The sequence below is a fragment of the Canis aureus genome, chromosome 6 (genome assembly GCF_053574225.1).
Source record: "Canis aureus isolate CA01 chromosome 6, VMU_Caureus_v.1.0, whole genome shotgun sequence".
NCBI lineage: Eukaryota > Metazoa > Chordata > Mammalia > Carnivora > Canidae > Canis > Canis aureus.
The window spans coordinates 2,719,116-2,736,281 of record NC_135616.1 but is presented as its reverse complement, the minus strand read 5'-3'; the positions used below and the strand labels follow the sequence as shown (position 1 = coordinate 2,736,281).

Sequence of the window (17,166 nt, the reverse complement as noted above, 5' to 3'; positions counted from 1 at the left end):
AATGATTTGTAACAGCTGCTACTTTCCATATGTTATGCTTCTTTATTTCCTTTTCCCCATTTTTTCTGTATTATCAAGTTTTCTTTGTTCCTCTTTCCCTCTAGTAGTTTAAGGGTGGAAAAGTGTCATTTCTATCCTAGTGGGGATTAGTCTTAAAATTTTGTAAAAGCATGTTTGAAGTTTTATTTTCTACTAGTGTGAAAGCATCTATTAATAAATTCCCATCTGGTAAAATATCTATGGTACAATTATCATAGGTTTCCCTTACCTCTTCCTATAGACCAATCTCCCGTATTTTCTTGAAATAATCTAGAACTTTGAATTCCATATTTTTTACATTTTCAATTATTTCAAAACTATCATTTGTAGTAAGGTTCACAACAATAATTATAATTATTTAGCATTAACTCTATATTTTACTTGGTTTCAATGCCCAAACCTACTTTCTATACTTATTTCATTTCTTTCAGCTCTTGGGTAATATTTTCTATTATCTTCTGGCATTCAATGTCAGAATGTGTTAAGTCTAATGCAAGTCTGACTGGTTCTTCTCTAAGATAACTTGTTTTTCTACCTTGCAAGGGCTTTTTCTTTTATTCTGAATATTTAGAAAATTCACCAGGATGCACCTAAATTTTTATTGTTTTTTAAATATAGTCTTGGTGAGGACTTTGTGGTGCCTTTTAATCTTGAAATTAAAGGCGGGGCAGCCCCCGTGGCGCAGCGGTTTAGTGCCACCTGCAGCCCAGGGCGTGATCCTGGAGACCCTGGATCGAGTCCCACATCAGGCTCTCTGCGTGGTGCCTGCTTCTCCCTCTGCCTGTGTCTCTGCCTCTCTCTGTGTCTCTATGAATAAATAAATAAAATCTTAAAAAAAAAAAAAAGAAATTAAAGGTGTTCTTCAGCTCAGAGACATTCTTCCATTATTTCTCTGGTCACTGCTTCATCTCAAGGTCCGCTGTTCTCTCAGAACCATGTAACACAGAAGTTTGAGACTTTTACGTGTTTTAAGTGTTTTCTCATAATATTCACTTTAAATATCTTTTCCTGAATTCAGAGATTTTTCTCAAACTAACCTGGTATTTCCTGCACCATCTGTTTTGCTCCTGAGTCTTAACTTTTTAAATAAATATGTTTTTATAAGTTTAAGAATCCTTTTGTTCTGTTTGTTTTTATAACCTCCTCTTGTTTTGGGAACTGAATTCCAGTTTTCCCTATTTCTTATACTATTTCACATGCTCTAAATGATCCAATTAGTCTAATCTTCTTGAGGTGCTGAATTTTTCAGCTGTAACATTTGTTCATCTTCACAGAAAAGTGCGGGCATCAAGTCTTAACCAAGTTTTTGTGGATGCTCCCACTGCTTAATATCAAAATCCCCTAAATCTTGGAACTGGAAGAAGCTGGTTAAAAGATACAAACTTCCAGTTATAAGATAAATAAGTACTATGGAGGTAATGTACAACATGATGACTATAGCTGAACACTACTGTGTGATACAGAGAAAAGTTATTGAGAGTAAATCCTAAAGTTCTCATCATGTGTTGGGAGGCACAACATTCATATGAGTGTTCCTTCCTTTTTATTGTATTTATATGAGAAGATGGATGTTAGCAGAACGAACTGTGGTAATAATTTTATAATACATATAAATCAAGTCACCAAGCTGTATGCCTTAATGTATACATACAGTGATGCATGTCAATCATTTATTAATAAAACTGAAAAAAAATCCTCTAAGTCTCAAACATATGGGGGTAAGACCCTTCTCTGATGCCAAGTAATAATGTAGATTTTTTTAATCACTGAATTTTACTCATTTCAATGATAAATAAGAACAAAAAAGCTTCTACTGCATGGGATTAAGGACCTGAAAAATTATATGCATTTCTCATTATTTATCATTATTCTTGTCAATGTTCACTGCTATTTGTATAACTGTATCTAACAACTGTTTTTGGAATCAGGCCTCAGAATTTTCCTTAAGACTATCAAGGAGCCAGTGCCGTAAGAAAAGTACACTCACATTTAAAATAAACACAGAAGGTGGATTTATTTTCACCTGGGGGAGTAAGGGGCACAGTACATTAACAGACCTAAAAGATAACCAGGAGGGGTGCCCAGCTGGTTTAGTTGGAGAAGCATGAGACTCTTGATCTTGGGGTTGCAAGTTTGAGCCCCACATTGGGTATAAAGATTACTTACAATAAGAAAAAGCTTTAAAAAAAAAAAAATGAATGACCAGGGCTATGCCATGTAAACAAGAATGACAGATCTAAGCAAAAAAACAGCTTATGCAAAGATGTGAAAGTACATTTAAAAAGACAAATGAAAAAATAAACATGAACAAATGGAAGAATGAATAACTGATGTCTTACAAGAAGTGTAAGCATCCTGATGTTTATAGCAGCAATGTCCACAATAGCCAAACTGTGGAAGGAGCCTTGGTGTCCATCGAAAGATGACTGGATAAAGAAGCTGTGGTCTATGTATACAATGGAATATTACTCAACCATTAGAAACGACAAATACCCACCATTTGCTTCAACGTGGATGGAACTGGAGGGTATTATGCTGAGTGAAATAAGTCAATCCGAGAAGGACAAACATTATATGGTCTCATTCATTTGGGGAATATAAAAAATAGTGAAAGGGAATAAAGGGGAAAGGAGAAAAAGTGAGTGGGAAATATCAGAAAGGGAGACAGAACATGAGAGACTCCTAACTCTGGGAAACGAACAAGGGGTGGTAGAAAGGGAAGTGGGCGGGGGGTGGGGTTGACTGGGTGACGGGCACTGAGGGAGGCACTTGATGGGATGAGCACTGGGTGTTACTCTATGTGTTGGCAAATTGAACACCAAAAAAAAAAAAAAAGAAGTGTAAGCAGCACAAAACTTACGGTGGACAAGAGAGGACAATCCAAGAAATGAGGACGAAGGTGCAGAGAGGTCAGATTATATAGGCAATTATTCATGTTTCATTTACCCAATACACACACAGTAATTCTGCAAACTATAAAGATGGTACTCTACGGCCATACCACTGTGAACACACTCGATCTCATCTGATCTTGGAAACTAAAGATGGTATTCTAAATAGCAGGAAGAGGGAGGAAAGAGGGATGAGATACTCAGCAAACAGACAAAAGCTGGTAGTTATTTAGATAAAAGTTGGTCAGGAACAAGACAAGGATTCCCAGTTTAATCACTTCTTTTTTTTTTAAGATTTTATTTATTTTAAAGATTTTATTTTTCAGTAATCTCCATACCCAACATGGGGCTCAAACTCACAACCCCAAGATCAAAAATCACACACTCTACCAACTGAGCCAGCCCGGCATCCCACATTTTTACCACTTCTATTCAACAGAGTCCTGAAATTTCAGCCAGAGCAGCTGGGCTATAATACATAAATAGGAATCCAAACTGGAAAGGAAGTTGTTAAACTATCTTTATTCACAAATGACATGATCTTATATGTAGAAAATCCTAAAAAACCTACACACAAAAAACTGTTGGAGCTAATAAATTCAGCAAAGCCGCAAAACACAAAATTAACACACAAAAATCAGTATTTCTATACACGAGCAATAACTCCAAAGAAGGAAATTAAGAAAATCCCACTTAAGGGGATGTCTGGGTGGCTCAGCGGTTTAGCGCCTGCCTTCGGCCCAGAGCATGATCCTGGAGTTCCAGGATTGAGTCACACATCAGGCTCCCTGCATGAAGCCTGCTTCTCCGCCTCTCTCTGTGTGTCTCTCATGAATAAGCGAAGGAAGGAAGGAAGGAAGGAAGGAAGGAAGGAAGGAAGGAAGGAAGGAAGGAAGGAAGGAAGGAAGGAAGGAAGGGCACACCTACAACAGAATCAAGAAGAATGCTTCAGAATAAACTTAACCAAAAAGGTAAAAGATTTGTATACTGAAAACTAAAAACACAGCTGAAATTAAAGACAACCTAAAGAAATGCAAAGATACCCTGTATTCATGAATTAGATTTAAATACTAAGAATATAAACTATCTAAAGTGATATACTGATTCAGTGTAATCTCTATCAAAATTCCAGTGACTATTTTTGCAGAAATATAAAAACCTCATCATAATATTTATATGGGGGACACCTGATGGCTCAGCAGTGAGCATCTGCTTTCAGCTCTGGGCATGATCCCGGGGTCTCAGGATCGAGTTCCACATTGGGCTCCCTGCATGGAGCCTGCTTCTCCCTCTGCCTGTGTCTCTGCCTCTCATGAATAAATAAATAAAATCTTTTTAAAAATAATAATATTTATATTGAATTTTATAGGACTCTAGCTGAAATAATCTTGAAAAAGAGTAACAAAGTTGGAAGACTCACACTTCCCAATTATAAAACTTATTGCAAAGTTATAGTAATCATATCAGAGTGGTCTGGCAGAAAAACGTTCATAGAGATCAATGGAATAGAATACAGAGCTCAGAAATAAACTCTCAGATCTATGATCATTTGATTTTCAACAAGCAGGTCAAATTCATTTAAGGTGGAAAGAAAAGTCAACAAATGGCGTTGGGAAAACTAGATATCTACATGCAAAAAAATGAAGCTGACTTTCACCATATACAAAAATTAACTAAAATGGATCAAAGACCAAATATAAGAGCTAAAACTAAAATCTCTTAGAAGAAAGCATAGGAATTGAAAATCATCATGATCCTGGATCTGGTAATGGTTTCTTAAATTATGACACCAAAAGCACAGGAGACCAAAAAACACACTGGACTTAAAATTTTAAACTTTTGTGCTTCAATGACAATATACAGTTAAAAGGAAACACTTGGATTGGGAGAAAATTTGGGTATCATATATTTGACAAGGGATCAACAGCCACAATATACAAAAAACTTCTACAATTTAATAATAAAAGGATAAACAACATAAAAAAAGGAAGACATCTATTAGAATGGCCAAAATCTGGAACACTGATAACACCAAATGCCGACAAGGATATAAAGCACAAGAACTCTCATTCATTGTTGGTGAGAATACAAAATGGTACAGTCACTTTAGAAAACATTTTGGCAGTTTCCTACAAAATTAAACATATTCTTACCATATGATCCAGTAATTGCACTCCTTCCTATTTACCCAAAGAAGTTGAAAACTTATGTCTACACAAAAACCGACACAGATGTTTACAGCAGCTTAATGCACAACTGCCAAAACTTGGAAGAAACCAAGACGTCCTTCGGCAGATGAATGGATAAACAAACTATGGTACATCAGTCAAAGGAGTATTATTCAGTGTTAAAAAAGAAATGAACTCTCCAGCGTCAAAGACATGTAGGAACCTTAAATACATATTACTAAGTGAAAGAATGACTTACCATGTGATTCCAATTATAAAACATTTTGGAAAAGGTGAAACTATGTAGACAATAAAAAGATCAATGTGGTTGCTGGGGTTGGAGAAGGTAGGAATGAAAAGGGAGAGAACTGGATTTTTATATATGGTGCCATAATGATGGGACACCTGTACATATGCCCAAACCCTCAGAATGTACACCACAAGAAATGAACCCCAAGGTAAACTATGGACTTTGGGTCTTTGCAATATATCAATGTAGGTTCATCAACTTTTAACACACATAACCACTCTGGTGGGGGATTTTGATAATGTGTGGGGGCAGGCGGTATATGAGAAATTTCTGTATTTTCCCCTCAATTTTGCTGTGAACCTAAAACTGCTCTTATAAAATGAAGTCTTAGGAAAAAAAAATAGGTGAAGGACTTGAAAAGATACTTCTCCAAAAACATACAAGTAGTCAATAAACACATGAAAAAGATACTCAACATCCTTAGTCATTACAGAAATGCATATCTAAACCACTTCATACCCACTGATATGACTGTAATTTTATTTTTGCATGACTATAACTTTATAAATGGAAAAAGTGTTTGGGAGGATATGAAGAAATTAGAAGCCTCAAAACATCACTAGTGGGAATATAAAAGTGTTGCAGCCACTTCTATAGTTTTCTATAAACAGTTTAGCAGTTACTCAAAAAGTTAAACATAGAATTGCCGTATTATCCAGCAACTTCGCTTCCAGGTCCAAATCCAAAAGAATTAAAAACAGGACTCCAATGGCTATCTGCACAGCAATGTTAACAACAGCATTACACATAGTAGTAAAAAGGTAGAAACAAGTGTCTGTTAACAGATGAATGGAGAAACAAAATGTGGTAGGTACATACAAAAAAAATTAGTTGGACATAAAAAGAAATGAAACTGATAACAGGCTACAACACATAGCTCAACCTTGACAACATTATGCTAAGTGAAATAAGCCAGATACAAGGGGTCAAACATTGTGTGATTCCACTTGTATGAGGTATCTAGATTAGGTAAATTCACAGATAGAAAGTAGAGCAGAAAAAAAAGAAAAAGAAAAAGAAAAAGAAAAAAAAAGAAAGAAAAAAGAAAGGAGCAGAAGTTACCAGGAGGAGGGAGAAATAGGGAAGTATTGCTTAATGGGTACAGAGTTTCTATTCAGAGTGCTAAAAGGGTTTTGGAAACAGTGGTGATGGTTGCACAACATTACAAATGGAATCGATGACATTAAAATGTACACTTAAAAATGGCTAAAATGGAACATTTTGTTACATATATTTTATCACAAAAAATTAACTGGATGTCTACCTCATTCCTTTTATCAGAATAAAATCCTAGTTGAGCAATTATTTAAACATTAAAAAAAAATCATAAAATAGTATAAGAAAACATTGGAGAGGGCAGCCCCGGTGGCTCAGCAGTTTAGCACCTTCGGCCCAGGGTGGGATCCTGGAGACCCGGGATCAAGTCCCATGTCAGGCTCCCGCATGGAGCCTGCTTCTCCCTCTGCCTGTCTCTGCCTTTCTCTCACTGTCTCTCATGAATAAATAAATAAAATCTTAAAGAAAAGAAAAAGAAAACATTGGAGAAAATTTTTTGTAATCATAAAATAGACAAGAGCTTTCTAAGCTGTGGCATGAAAACCTAGAAAAGGCTGATAAATCTGATTTCATAAAAATTTAAATTTTCTACAGGAAAAAAATACTATCAACAAGGCCAAAGGTAATTGAGATATTAAAAAAATATTTACAATACATGATAAAGGCTTAACTTCCTTAATGTGTAAAGAACTCCTACATACCAAAAAGAGAAATACAAATAGCTCCTAAAAAAGAGAAGTTGTTCAACTTCATTCACTGCAACAAAAATTGCAAATTATAACTACAGTAAGACCATTTTTCACCTATCAGGTAAAGATCAGAAAGTTTTAGAATATAACTGGGTAGGTGAAGGTATAAGGAAACAAGTCAAGTACTTTCTTATACCATTGATGGAAGTGTACTTAATGCGAAAAAAGTAAGGTGCAGAACAGAATGCTAATATTTGTTTCATAGGGGTGGGATAGAGGGAGGTAGAAAGGGAAGCAGGCAATGATTAAAATATAAATCAATGCAGAAGCAGTTCTGTCATGGACTAACTGCAATTTTCTAAGGTTACCTCAGCATACCAGCCCTTGACTAGGAACAGACTCTGGGAGCCATACCACCTTAACTCTAACCCATCTAAAGAATTCCTGGAAGTACCATTAAGTACAGTTGATCCTTGAACAAAATGGGTATTTTCTCTTCCTTATGATTTTCTTAATAACATTTTCATTCCTCTAGCTTACTTTATTGTAAGAATGCAGTACATAATATACATAACATACAAGATATGTGTTAATCGACTGTGTTATGGATAAGGCTTCCAATCAACAATAGGCTATTAGCAGCTAAGTTTAAGGAAGTCAAAAGTTATATGTAGATTTCTGACTGTGCAGGGGTTGGGGCCCCTAACCCTGATTGTCGAAAGGGTCAACTAGAAACTGCAAAAAAGGAACTGATAGCTTTCAGAGTATAAAACTGTCTAAATACAGTGAAAAAACAAAGTATGAGATTTTCTTTAGAGGAATGAAAGCAGTTTGAAAAAAAGTTACAAAAGATCAGTGACATAAGCCAAATTAAACTGACAGAACAAAGAGCATATTAAATCAAACATACTGGTTGCAAAAGGAATAAGATGCATACATTAAAACAAACATGAAAATACCACACTGAAAAGCACCAGAAATTCATAGATAGAAGTGTCTAATGTGTAATCAGTTTCTTGACGACCAGGACTTTTTTTCCCAGAGGTCATCAACCCCAGCACTCTGAAATGACATGCTAAATTTTAGAGGATTTTATAGTATGTGGACATTTCTCTTGGTCATACATTTCACTTGAAAGGTGTCTAAAGTTGCTTAAGATCTTTAAAAGCAAAGATTTCACTGTTAAGCCAAAACAACTGCCTGAACCATCACTACTATACCATAAACAGAACATTAAATTAGCATTCATTAAGACGTTAATTTTTAACAGCTATTTCAGACAATAGCCAGGCAAGCTAGAACATCATTCCAATTAAGACTGTAACAAGAAAAGTTTAAGTTTAGTATTCTACTCAGAACAGTAGAGTCAGAATTTACATACTTTAAAATTATCATGCTAAACCATATTTCTTCCTCAATTATCAACTGCTATGTTTTAAATTTTACATGCTAGACTGACTTAGTACATAGCTAAAGCATGCTACCCAAAATAATAGACAGTATTATAAAAGTTCTAATCTGCCAGTTAGTTTAAAGAAGCCCCAACAGGGTTGCAAGGGTAACAGGGTTGCAAGGGTGGCTCAGTTGCCTGAGCGTTCAGCTCTTGATTTCGGTTCAAGTTATGATCTCAGGGTCATGGAATCAAGCCCCACGTCCGGCTCTGTACACAGCAGAGTCTGCTTCTCCCTCTCCCTCTGCTCCTCCCTGCTCATGCTCGCTGAAATAAATAAACAAACAAGCCTCAAAAGCTTACTACCAAGAAACAGCTACTTTAGCGAGCACTAAGTGAAACTACCACATGCACCATGATGAGAACAGAGAACACAGAGAATCTGGATAAGAATTTCCAAGGGAAAAAAAAAAAAAAGAATTTCCAAGGAAGACAAATCCTATGTATGCTCATTTGAGACTGTGAAAAGCACACCTGTGTTATTTTTAATCTTGCTTTCCTAGAGCTGATATGTCCTTATCTCTGATTCAGTCTCTGGAAAGAGACTGTGAAGGATAAGAGAGGAGATCAAGCAGGGAAACAGAACAAGAGACAAACAGGAGACTGGAAGAGCCATAACATATCTCTAACTGGCAAAAGGGAATTATGTGCATCGTAGCAATCTGGGAAAAGCCAAAAAGAGTTCTTGGAGATTCTAGTTAAAATCAAGAAATTGAGAGGGGAGCGTGAGTAGCTGAGTTGGTTAAGCATCTGACTCTTCATCAGGTCATGATCTCAGGATTGTGAAATGGAGCCCCATATCAGGCAGGCTCTGTGCTGGGTGTGAAGCCTGCTTAAGATTCTCCTGCTCAAAAAAAAAAAAAAAAAAAATTATCCTGCTCCTCTGCCCATTAAAAAAAAAAAAAAATTATTAAGATATTGAAAAAGGCAAGCTAGAAAGGCTAGAGGACAAACACTGACTGGATTTCCACAACTACAGGCAGTACCAGTAATACAGAACGTATATCAAAGGCAAAACATAGTTATAATCCCTAGTTATATATTATCTATTGGGGCACCATTCCCAAGCCTGCTTTCCCTTAAAGCTGGGTCCTTTAAAAATAGGGTCCTTACCTATTTTTTTTTAAGATTTTATTTGTTTATTCATAAGAGACACACAGAGAGAGGCAGGGACATATGCAGAGGGAGAAGCAGGCTCCCCACAGGGAGCCCAATGCAGGACTCCATCCCAGGACCCTGGGATCATGCCCTGAGCCGAAGGCAGATGCTCAACCACTGAGCCACCCAGGCATCCCCTGGGGTCCTTATCTATTGAAGAGCCACAGAGATCTACATGAGAATGTGACAAAAATTATGGAATCTCTACAGACAAAAATACCCAAATACACTCACACATACACATGATTCAACATACAGTTTCAGGGGACTTGGAAATCACTTTCCAGTTTAATCCATGGATCTCATATACTGTCTTGAAGGCCTCCAATCCCAAAATGACCCCACCTATTTTAACACATTCCATTCTCTCCTTGCTATGAAAAATGTAAGTGATTCCCTCAGCATCATTATTCTCAGGTAGATCTTAAGGAGAAAGCAGTGTAAGCAGTCAGGTGGCAAACTGGGATAGCACAGAAATGAGAATTATAAGGACTAAATTTAGGTCCCACCCATGTCACTGTTAGACACGGTGGTAACCTTACCTAAGTCCCAATCTCATGTTGGAGGGGCATCTCCTCAGCTGTGAATGAAGGGGCTGGAATAAACCAATATGCTGACATTTTATTTATTTTTAAGATTTTAGTAATCTTTACGTCTAACATAGGGCTCAAACTCACAACCCTAAGATCAAGAGTCACATGCTCCACAAACTGAGCTAGCCAGGCACCCCAAGGTGCTGACATTTTAAAAGGGGAACAGCATTCTTTTTGTTTAGTGAATACTGGGCACCTAACATGTCTCAGAACTACAGGCAAATGATGGGGAAACAAAGAAAAACAAAGTACCCCTGAAAGAGCTAGACACAGACGTAGACAGTTATAAAACAATGTGATTCATTCTCTAATAAGGAGTCAGAGAAGGAACATATAACTTTACCTAAAGAAACCAGAGACTAGTCTTGAAGAGGTTTTCTAGGTAGATAAGGTAGGCACAGAATACATCCAACATGGGCAAAGACTCCAAAAGTGTGAGAAAGCAGGCTATTTTTAGGAAACTCAAGGACTCTGTAGAGCAAGAACACATGCAACCATGTAAATCTCCAAGCCCTAGGGTTAAACATTTGTAGGACAATGTGCAGTACACACTGCAAAGGAACTGTTTTAGAATAAGAAAGCTTTGATCTATCGTTTGGCTACCCGTTATAAATACTACAAAAACAGACTTCCCTTGATACCCTACTTCTAAAACTTAGCTGACTCACAAGTGGCTCTTACTCTGACAATATTTGAAGTGCAAATTTCTAATGAAGAAAAATAGCCAGTTAAGAGTTTCATGGTTCCTAAACTCTGATTAGTCAACTAAATTCTTTCTGAGCCACCATTTACTAGAAACATTATTCCATGGCTTGGCTGCCTTTTGTTGTTTGTTTGTTTTTTTCCATTTCCCTATAGTTTTATTCCCTTCCCTGAAATCTCATAAAAGCTCCATTCCTTTTTTGCCCTTCTCATACCCCAGCCTGATTCAGACAGCAATCAGCAGTGACTAAAGACAAAAAAGCAATCATGAACATTTCTCAAAAAGCCAGTTAACCTCAGACTACCTTAATGTCATTAGTTGGGGACGCCTGGGTGGCTCAGTGATTGAGCATCTGCCTTCAGCTCAGGGCGTGATCCCGGGTCCTGGGATCGAGTTCCACATTGGGCTCCCTGCAGGGAGACTGCTTCTCCCTCTGCCTGTGTCTCTGCTTCTCTCTCTGCATCTCTCATGAATAAATAAATAAAATCTTAAAAACAAAATGTCATTAGTTTGTCCGTCAAACCAAATTAGGCTTTTCCAGCAATCTCACCTCTGCCAGTTGTGCCCTTTCAAGACAGTTCTTCCATCTGTGTGCTCTTGCTCCCATCAGCACCTACTTTCCAAGGGTTTTGATTCCAACAGTAATCCCTTCTATGTCTTCAACTTCCAATCTCTCTCTTTAGGCTTATCCTCTGTCACCTCCCCCACCCACCCACCCCTTACTTCATGTAAACATATCAAGTTACCCTTCCCTGGGAAGAAGTCATTACTCCACAAATATTTATCATGCATTTAAGTGCCTGATGCTATGCAAGACCTTGGTACTGCCTGCATGAAGCTCTGATGAGATAGTGCAGAAAATAAATTCAGGGATCCCTGGGTGGCGCAGCGATTTAGCGCCTGCCTTTGGCCCAGGACGTGATCCTGGAGACCCGGGATCGAATCCCACGTCGGGCTCCCCGGTCCATGGAGCCTGCTTCTCCCTCTGCCTGTGTCTCTGCCTCTCTCTCTTTCTCTCTCTCTCTGTGTGACTATCATAAATAAATAAAAATTAAATTAAAAAAAAAAAGAAAAGTAATTCATAGTCTGTTCTGCTCTGACCCCATAATCCATTCCCAAGAAACCTATTATCACAAGTTATGTCATAGGGGCACCTGGGTGCATCAGTCAGTTAAGCGTCTGCCTTCTGCTCAGGTCATGATCCCAGGGTCCTGGAACTGAGCCCCATATAGACTCCCTACTCAGCGGGGAGCCTGCTTCTCCTCCCTCTGCAGATATTCCTGCTTGTACTCTCTGGCTCTATCAAATAAATTTTTAAAAATCTTAAAAAAAAAAAAAAACTGTTATAAAAGCAACTGTTCAAAACTGGGTAAAAAGGCGTAAGGGGCCAGTCCCAGACTGAAAATAATCAATTCATTTTTCTCTTCCTGCAAGACTTTCAGTAAGGTGTAAAGTCAAAGTTCTCACACTACTAAGTTCAACTTTAGTTTTATATAGTTATTGCCCAAGATCAAAGCCTTTTTCCTAATCCAATTAACATTGCCAAAAAAAATGAACACATATAGCACTCAGTATTGTGATAGACAAAGCAGAGCCCACTTAAGCACTTTTTCCTTACTCAAGTAATAGTTGTTTGCTTAATGCAAATTTGTGTTCCTTAAATAATCTGCTGCATATGACATCCAACACACTGCTATGAAAGGGGAAGTCATAGAACACTATAGAGTATGTAACAGAGGATCATATCCTGCATTAGAGGATCGGGAAGGACCCCACCAAGGAAGTGAGACTTCAGGAATGAGTAGGAGGTAGTTAAGCAAAAATGGAGGGGAAAGGAGAAGTAGTGCTAATGCAAAGAGAGCTACAATTATGAAGGCCTTCAGGACAGAACAGACACGTATCAAGGAACAGAATCCAGTGGAAAGAAGGAAGAAAGTCATACGGAGAGGCAGGCCATGTCGTCTTGTGAGCCACAGAAGAATATGAGTTCTACATTATGAGCAATGGGAAACCACTGAAGGTTTTCAGTAAGAAGGGACATAACTGCTTCATTTTAGCTACCTTCCCCACTCCACTGGTCAACATTTACTTGGTTGTACTTCTTCCCATGTTCTCTTCTCAATGCCCAGCTTGTCTTCTGTACTCCACTGAAATTGTTCTTCTTAAAGGTATCTGAAGGGACCTGGGTGGCTCAGTTGGTTACGCATCGACTTTTGATTTAGGCTCTGGTCATGATCTCATCAGGGTTGTGAGATTGAGACCCACGTCGGGTTCACACTGGGCACCAAGCCTGCTTAAGATTCGCTCTCTCCCCCTCTCCTTCTGCCCTCCCCTCCCTTCCTCCCTCTCTCTCTCTAAAAAAAAAATAAATAAAATAAAAAATAAAGGTATCCGACCATCTGCTCCTTAAGTCAATGGGCCCTTTCAGTTTTGACTTTATTTGTCCCATTTGCTCCATGTGGCGCTCCTGACCATCAACTCTGTTCACACCTACAATCGATTTTCTCCCTACTTCTGTGGTTATTTCCCTCCAGTCTTTTTTGCAAGCTCCTTTCTTTACCTATGCCTTTAATTGTAGGTGGTGGTCAAGATTTCTGTCATTGGGCTTCAGCATTTCCAAACCTTCCATATTTTCCCTGGATGAGTTCATCCGTATCTAGGACCCCAAACACCACCTATGTGCTCATGATTTCCCAAACCCTATTTACAGCTCAGGCCTCCCCTGGACCTATTTCCATATTGGTATCTTATAAGTATCTCAACTGAACTGAATAGTTTCCAAGCCAAACACATCTATCCCCTACCACTTCAAATCTGTATTTCCCCTTCCTTTCTTCTGCCACTGCCTTAGTCAGAAGGTCAACATTTCTCGTCAGGTTTATTCCAACAGACCACTTCCCTGCACTACCTTCCTATGGTTAGCCCCATCAATTCTACTAGTAGAGTGATCTTACTAAAAAGTAAATATGGTATGATCATGGTACTTCCAGGCTTAAAATTCCTCAATGAGTCCTATCAATTAGCCCACATGCCAGTCTGATCTACAGGTACCTAATAGACTCTGTCTTACTCTCCAGCCTTATCCCTCCAGCATCTCAATTTCATTCCATTATCCTCACGAGGCTAATTTATTGGTAGTCCTCTTGGCATTCTATGCTCTGTGCCTCTGCACACATTCCTCCCTTCTCTGGAACACTAATTCTTTCCACCCTCCCTTATTCTCTTCACCTGGCCAATCTGTCCTTCAAGGCTTAGGGAAGGCTATCCCTCCTGCAGGAAGCATCACCAGAACTCCCAGGTGCACCCTTTTGGGTGATTAGACAACATTCTGTGCTTAATACCAGTTTTGCCTTTCTCACTTTTATGTTTTCATCTTCTTACCCATTTACTACTCCCCACCAGGCTGGATCCTTCAGAGCTGGAACTCAGTCTAATGTGATACATAATAGGCACCTTGGGAGTCAATGAATGAAAATAGGGAACTGTGAAGAAATCATCAAAAGAAGAAGTCCTAGAATTGTGAGCTCCTCAAGAGAATAAACTTCACTGTATTTTCGAGATGCCAAATCTCAAAGGTCCAGAGAAGGGACTGGCACACCACTAGTGCTCAATACAAATTTATAGTATGGCTGAATGGATATTCTAGAGTCAAAGGAAAAACCTTTTCCTCGACTTGCTTTCCATTACTTTCTTGTTTTGTGACCTACTTTTACTATAACCACAGTATGTATTGTATGATTTCTAAAGACCAAACTAATACTCTTCTTCTTCCATTAGGAAAAAAAGAAAGTATGCACATTGACCAACCCACTAAAGGATCGATTCCTTGGCACAAGTCCATGGAAGGTTTTCCTGAATTCCTTGAAATTGAATGTGAAATTTTCAGATGATGCAAGTAAGTATACTTTTCTGGTCAAAGGGATTACAGTTTTCATTAAGTTTCCAAAGATACTGAGGCACCTGAGTGGCTCAGTTTGTTAATCATCTGCCTTTGGCTCAGGTCATGATCTCAGGGTCCTGGAATCAAGCCTCACATCTGGCTCCCTGTTCAACAGGAAGCCTGCTTCTCCCTCTGCTTCTGCCCCCTGCTCGTGCTCTCTCCCCCTCTCATTCAAATAAAACCTTAAAAAATTTTTCTTCAAAGATATTAATGCTACTGCCACCCCACCCCACCCCCAACCAAAATGTTAAGCTCAATTAAATCATAGCATTCACCTTTCTCTTCTCAAATCTGTACTTTGATATACCACCAGCAACTTGGAGACAGTAGCTTCTATTTAAACAAATGTAACTGGAGAAGACACAGCTGGCAGGCTCTCACATAAAGATTCCTACTAGAATTTGCATTTAAAATTTTCTATATTTGGTAAGGCCTTTACCAGCATTCTTAAAGGTTAGTACTCTTATTTTAACATACTCTGTAGTCATGTGAGTCAGGGTATTTATTATACTTCCTGCTAATGTCTTCAAGAAGAAACTGATACATTCTGAACACAAAGACAAACAATTCTTACTGTCCTTTAAATGAATTTAAATGGGAAGAAACCTAAGATCATCCAGATTTATAGGAAAACCTTCCCCCCCCCCCCTTTCCTGTATAAAGAGTGAACCGAACAGCAGAAACAACTTTTAACTGAACAACCACTCAATTTAATCTTGGGAATAATATGCTAATAATTAAGCAGTACAGAACAGGCAACTAAGTCATTTTCAAGGGTATAAATTTCTATTTGAATTAAAAGGTTCCCTGATGTGAAAAAAAAAACTAGTCCCCTAAGAATTCAACTAGGTGATTCCATTCACACGATTTCGGTTAATAGGCAAGATGATCGTATGGAGGCAAGAATGAGAGCAGCGATGGCCTAAGGGATGGGAGAAGGTGCAGCACAGCACCTCCGCGGGGAACGGGCAGGTTCCTTACCGTGACCTGGCTGGAACTCACCCAGGCCTGTGTGTCCAGAGAACCCGCTCGACTCCATACATAAAACCTGTGAGTTCTGCTGTATGTTAAGTATTTCCCAGTAAAGAGGTTTCAAAGGGAACATCCTTATTCTTCTAACCAACACAACCAAGGCCAGATACTCTCGTTCCTGGAAGCTGTGGGGACGACCAGGCGCTGAGACGCCGGGCTCCCCGCGAACACCAAGACCGCGGGTTCGCGGGGAGCGCGGCGGTCCGCACGGTCCGGGGCCCCGGGCCCACCCACGGCAGCAAGGCCAGGGCCGGTCGAGCCTTCGGGAGCGGGCGCCGCGCCGGCCCCGCTCGGCCGCAGGACACCCGGCCAGGGAGCGAGGTACCGGCGGGCAGACGCAGGCACCAGGGCGCGCGAAGGGGACAGTATAAAGCAGCCTCGCGGACGCCCCCCGCCCCCGGTCTCCCGGTCTCCCCGGTCCCCGCAGCCTCCCACGTCCCTCCCGGGCGGCGGAGCACGCCCCCGCCCGCCACCAGGCGCCGCTGTGGAGCCGCCTTCCAGAGCCAGCTCCGCGCTTGCGCTCACCAGGAGTACCCCCCGCCCCCCCCGCCCGTCGGAGGTCTTTTTTTCAGAAGGGACCAGAGACTCGCTCGGCGCAGGCGCGCCCCTGACGCGGCCCGCGCGCCACCACTTCCGCCCCGAGCAGGAGGCGGGGGAGGCGGGAGGGAGCCGGCGGGCACGAGCCCGGGTCCTCGGTGAGGACCGTGGCTGCTGCACGAGCCCGCGACTCACCAAGTACAGCTGCTGCCAACGATTCTGAGCATCCAACTCCTCAAACTCCCGCTCGACGGTGGCAGACATGGCGGCGGGAGCGAGCTGGCGCTAGCGGAGCCTGCGCCGGCGGAGAGGCTCAGGCCCCGCACGATCCGGGGAGAGCGCTGGCGCCGCGGCGCATGCGCGCTCTGTGCCCTGCCCCGCCCCCACGCCGGGCCCGGCCGGCCGCGGGGAAAGTACCTGAAGCGTCGAACGTCAGCGCGCAGACTCGCGCCGCCCGGAGTAGCACGGCGGCGGGGCGGGGCGGGGCGCTCGGAGGAGGCGTGGCCCCGAGGGCACCCAGGTGGAGGGGGCGGGGCCAGGGGACCACCCGGACGCTGCGGTGCGAGGGCGCCGGGGACTCGGGGGCTGGCTGCGCTCGAG

The 17,166-nt window shown here is 40.7% G+C and overlaps 1 protein-coding gene across 4 annotated transcripts in view; it reads right to left on the bottom strand.

Moving 5' to 3' along the window:
- Positions 1 to 16,936, bottom strand: part of PTPN2 (protein tyrosine phosphatase non-receptor type 2) — a 93,465-nt gene extending 76,529 nt beyond the window's left edge. For 2 of the 4 annotated variants that reach the window (XM_077899877.1, XM_077899876.1), the window contains exon 1: positions 16,762 to 16,936. In XM_077899877.1, coding sequence (XP_077756003.1) covers positions 16,762 to 16,830 — 69 coding nt within the window. In that variant the 5' untranslated portion in view covers positions 16,831 to 16,936. The remainder of the gene's footprint in view (positions 1 to 16,761) is intronic. The other 2 variants (XM_077899878.1, XM_077899879.1) reach the window with 2 other exon arrangements.
- Positions 16,937 to 17,166: the final 230 nt, after the last annotated feature.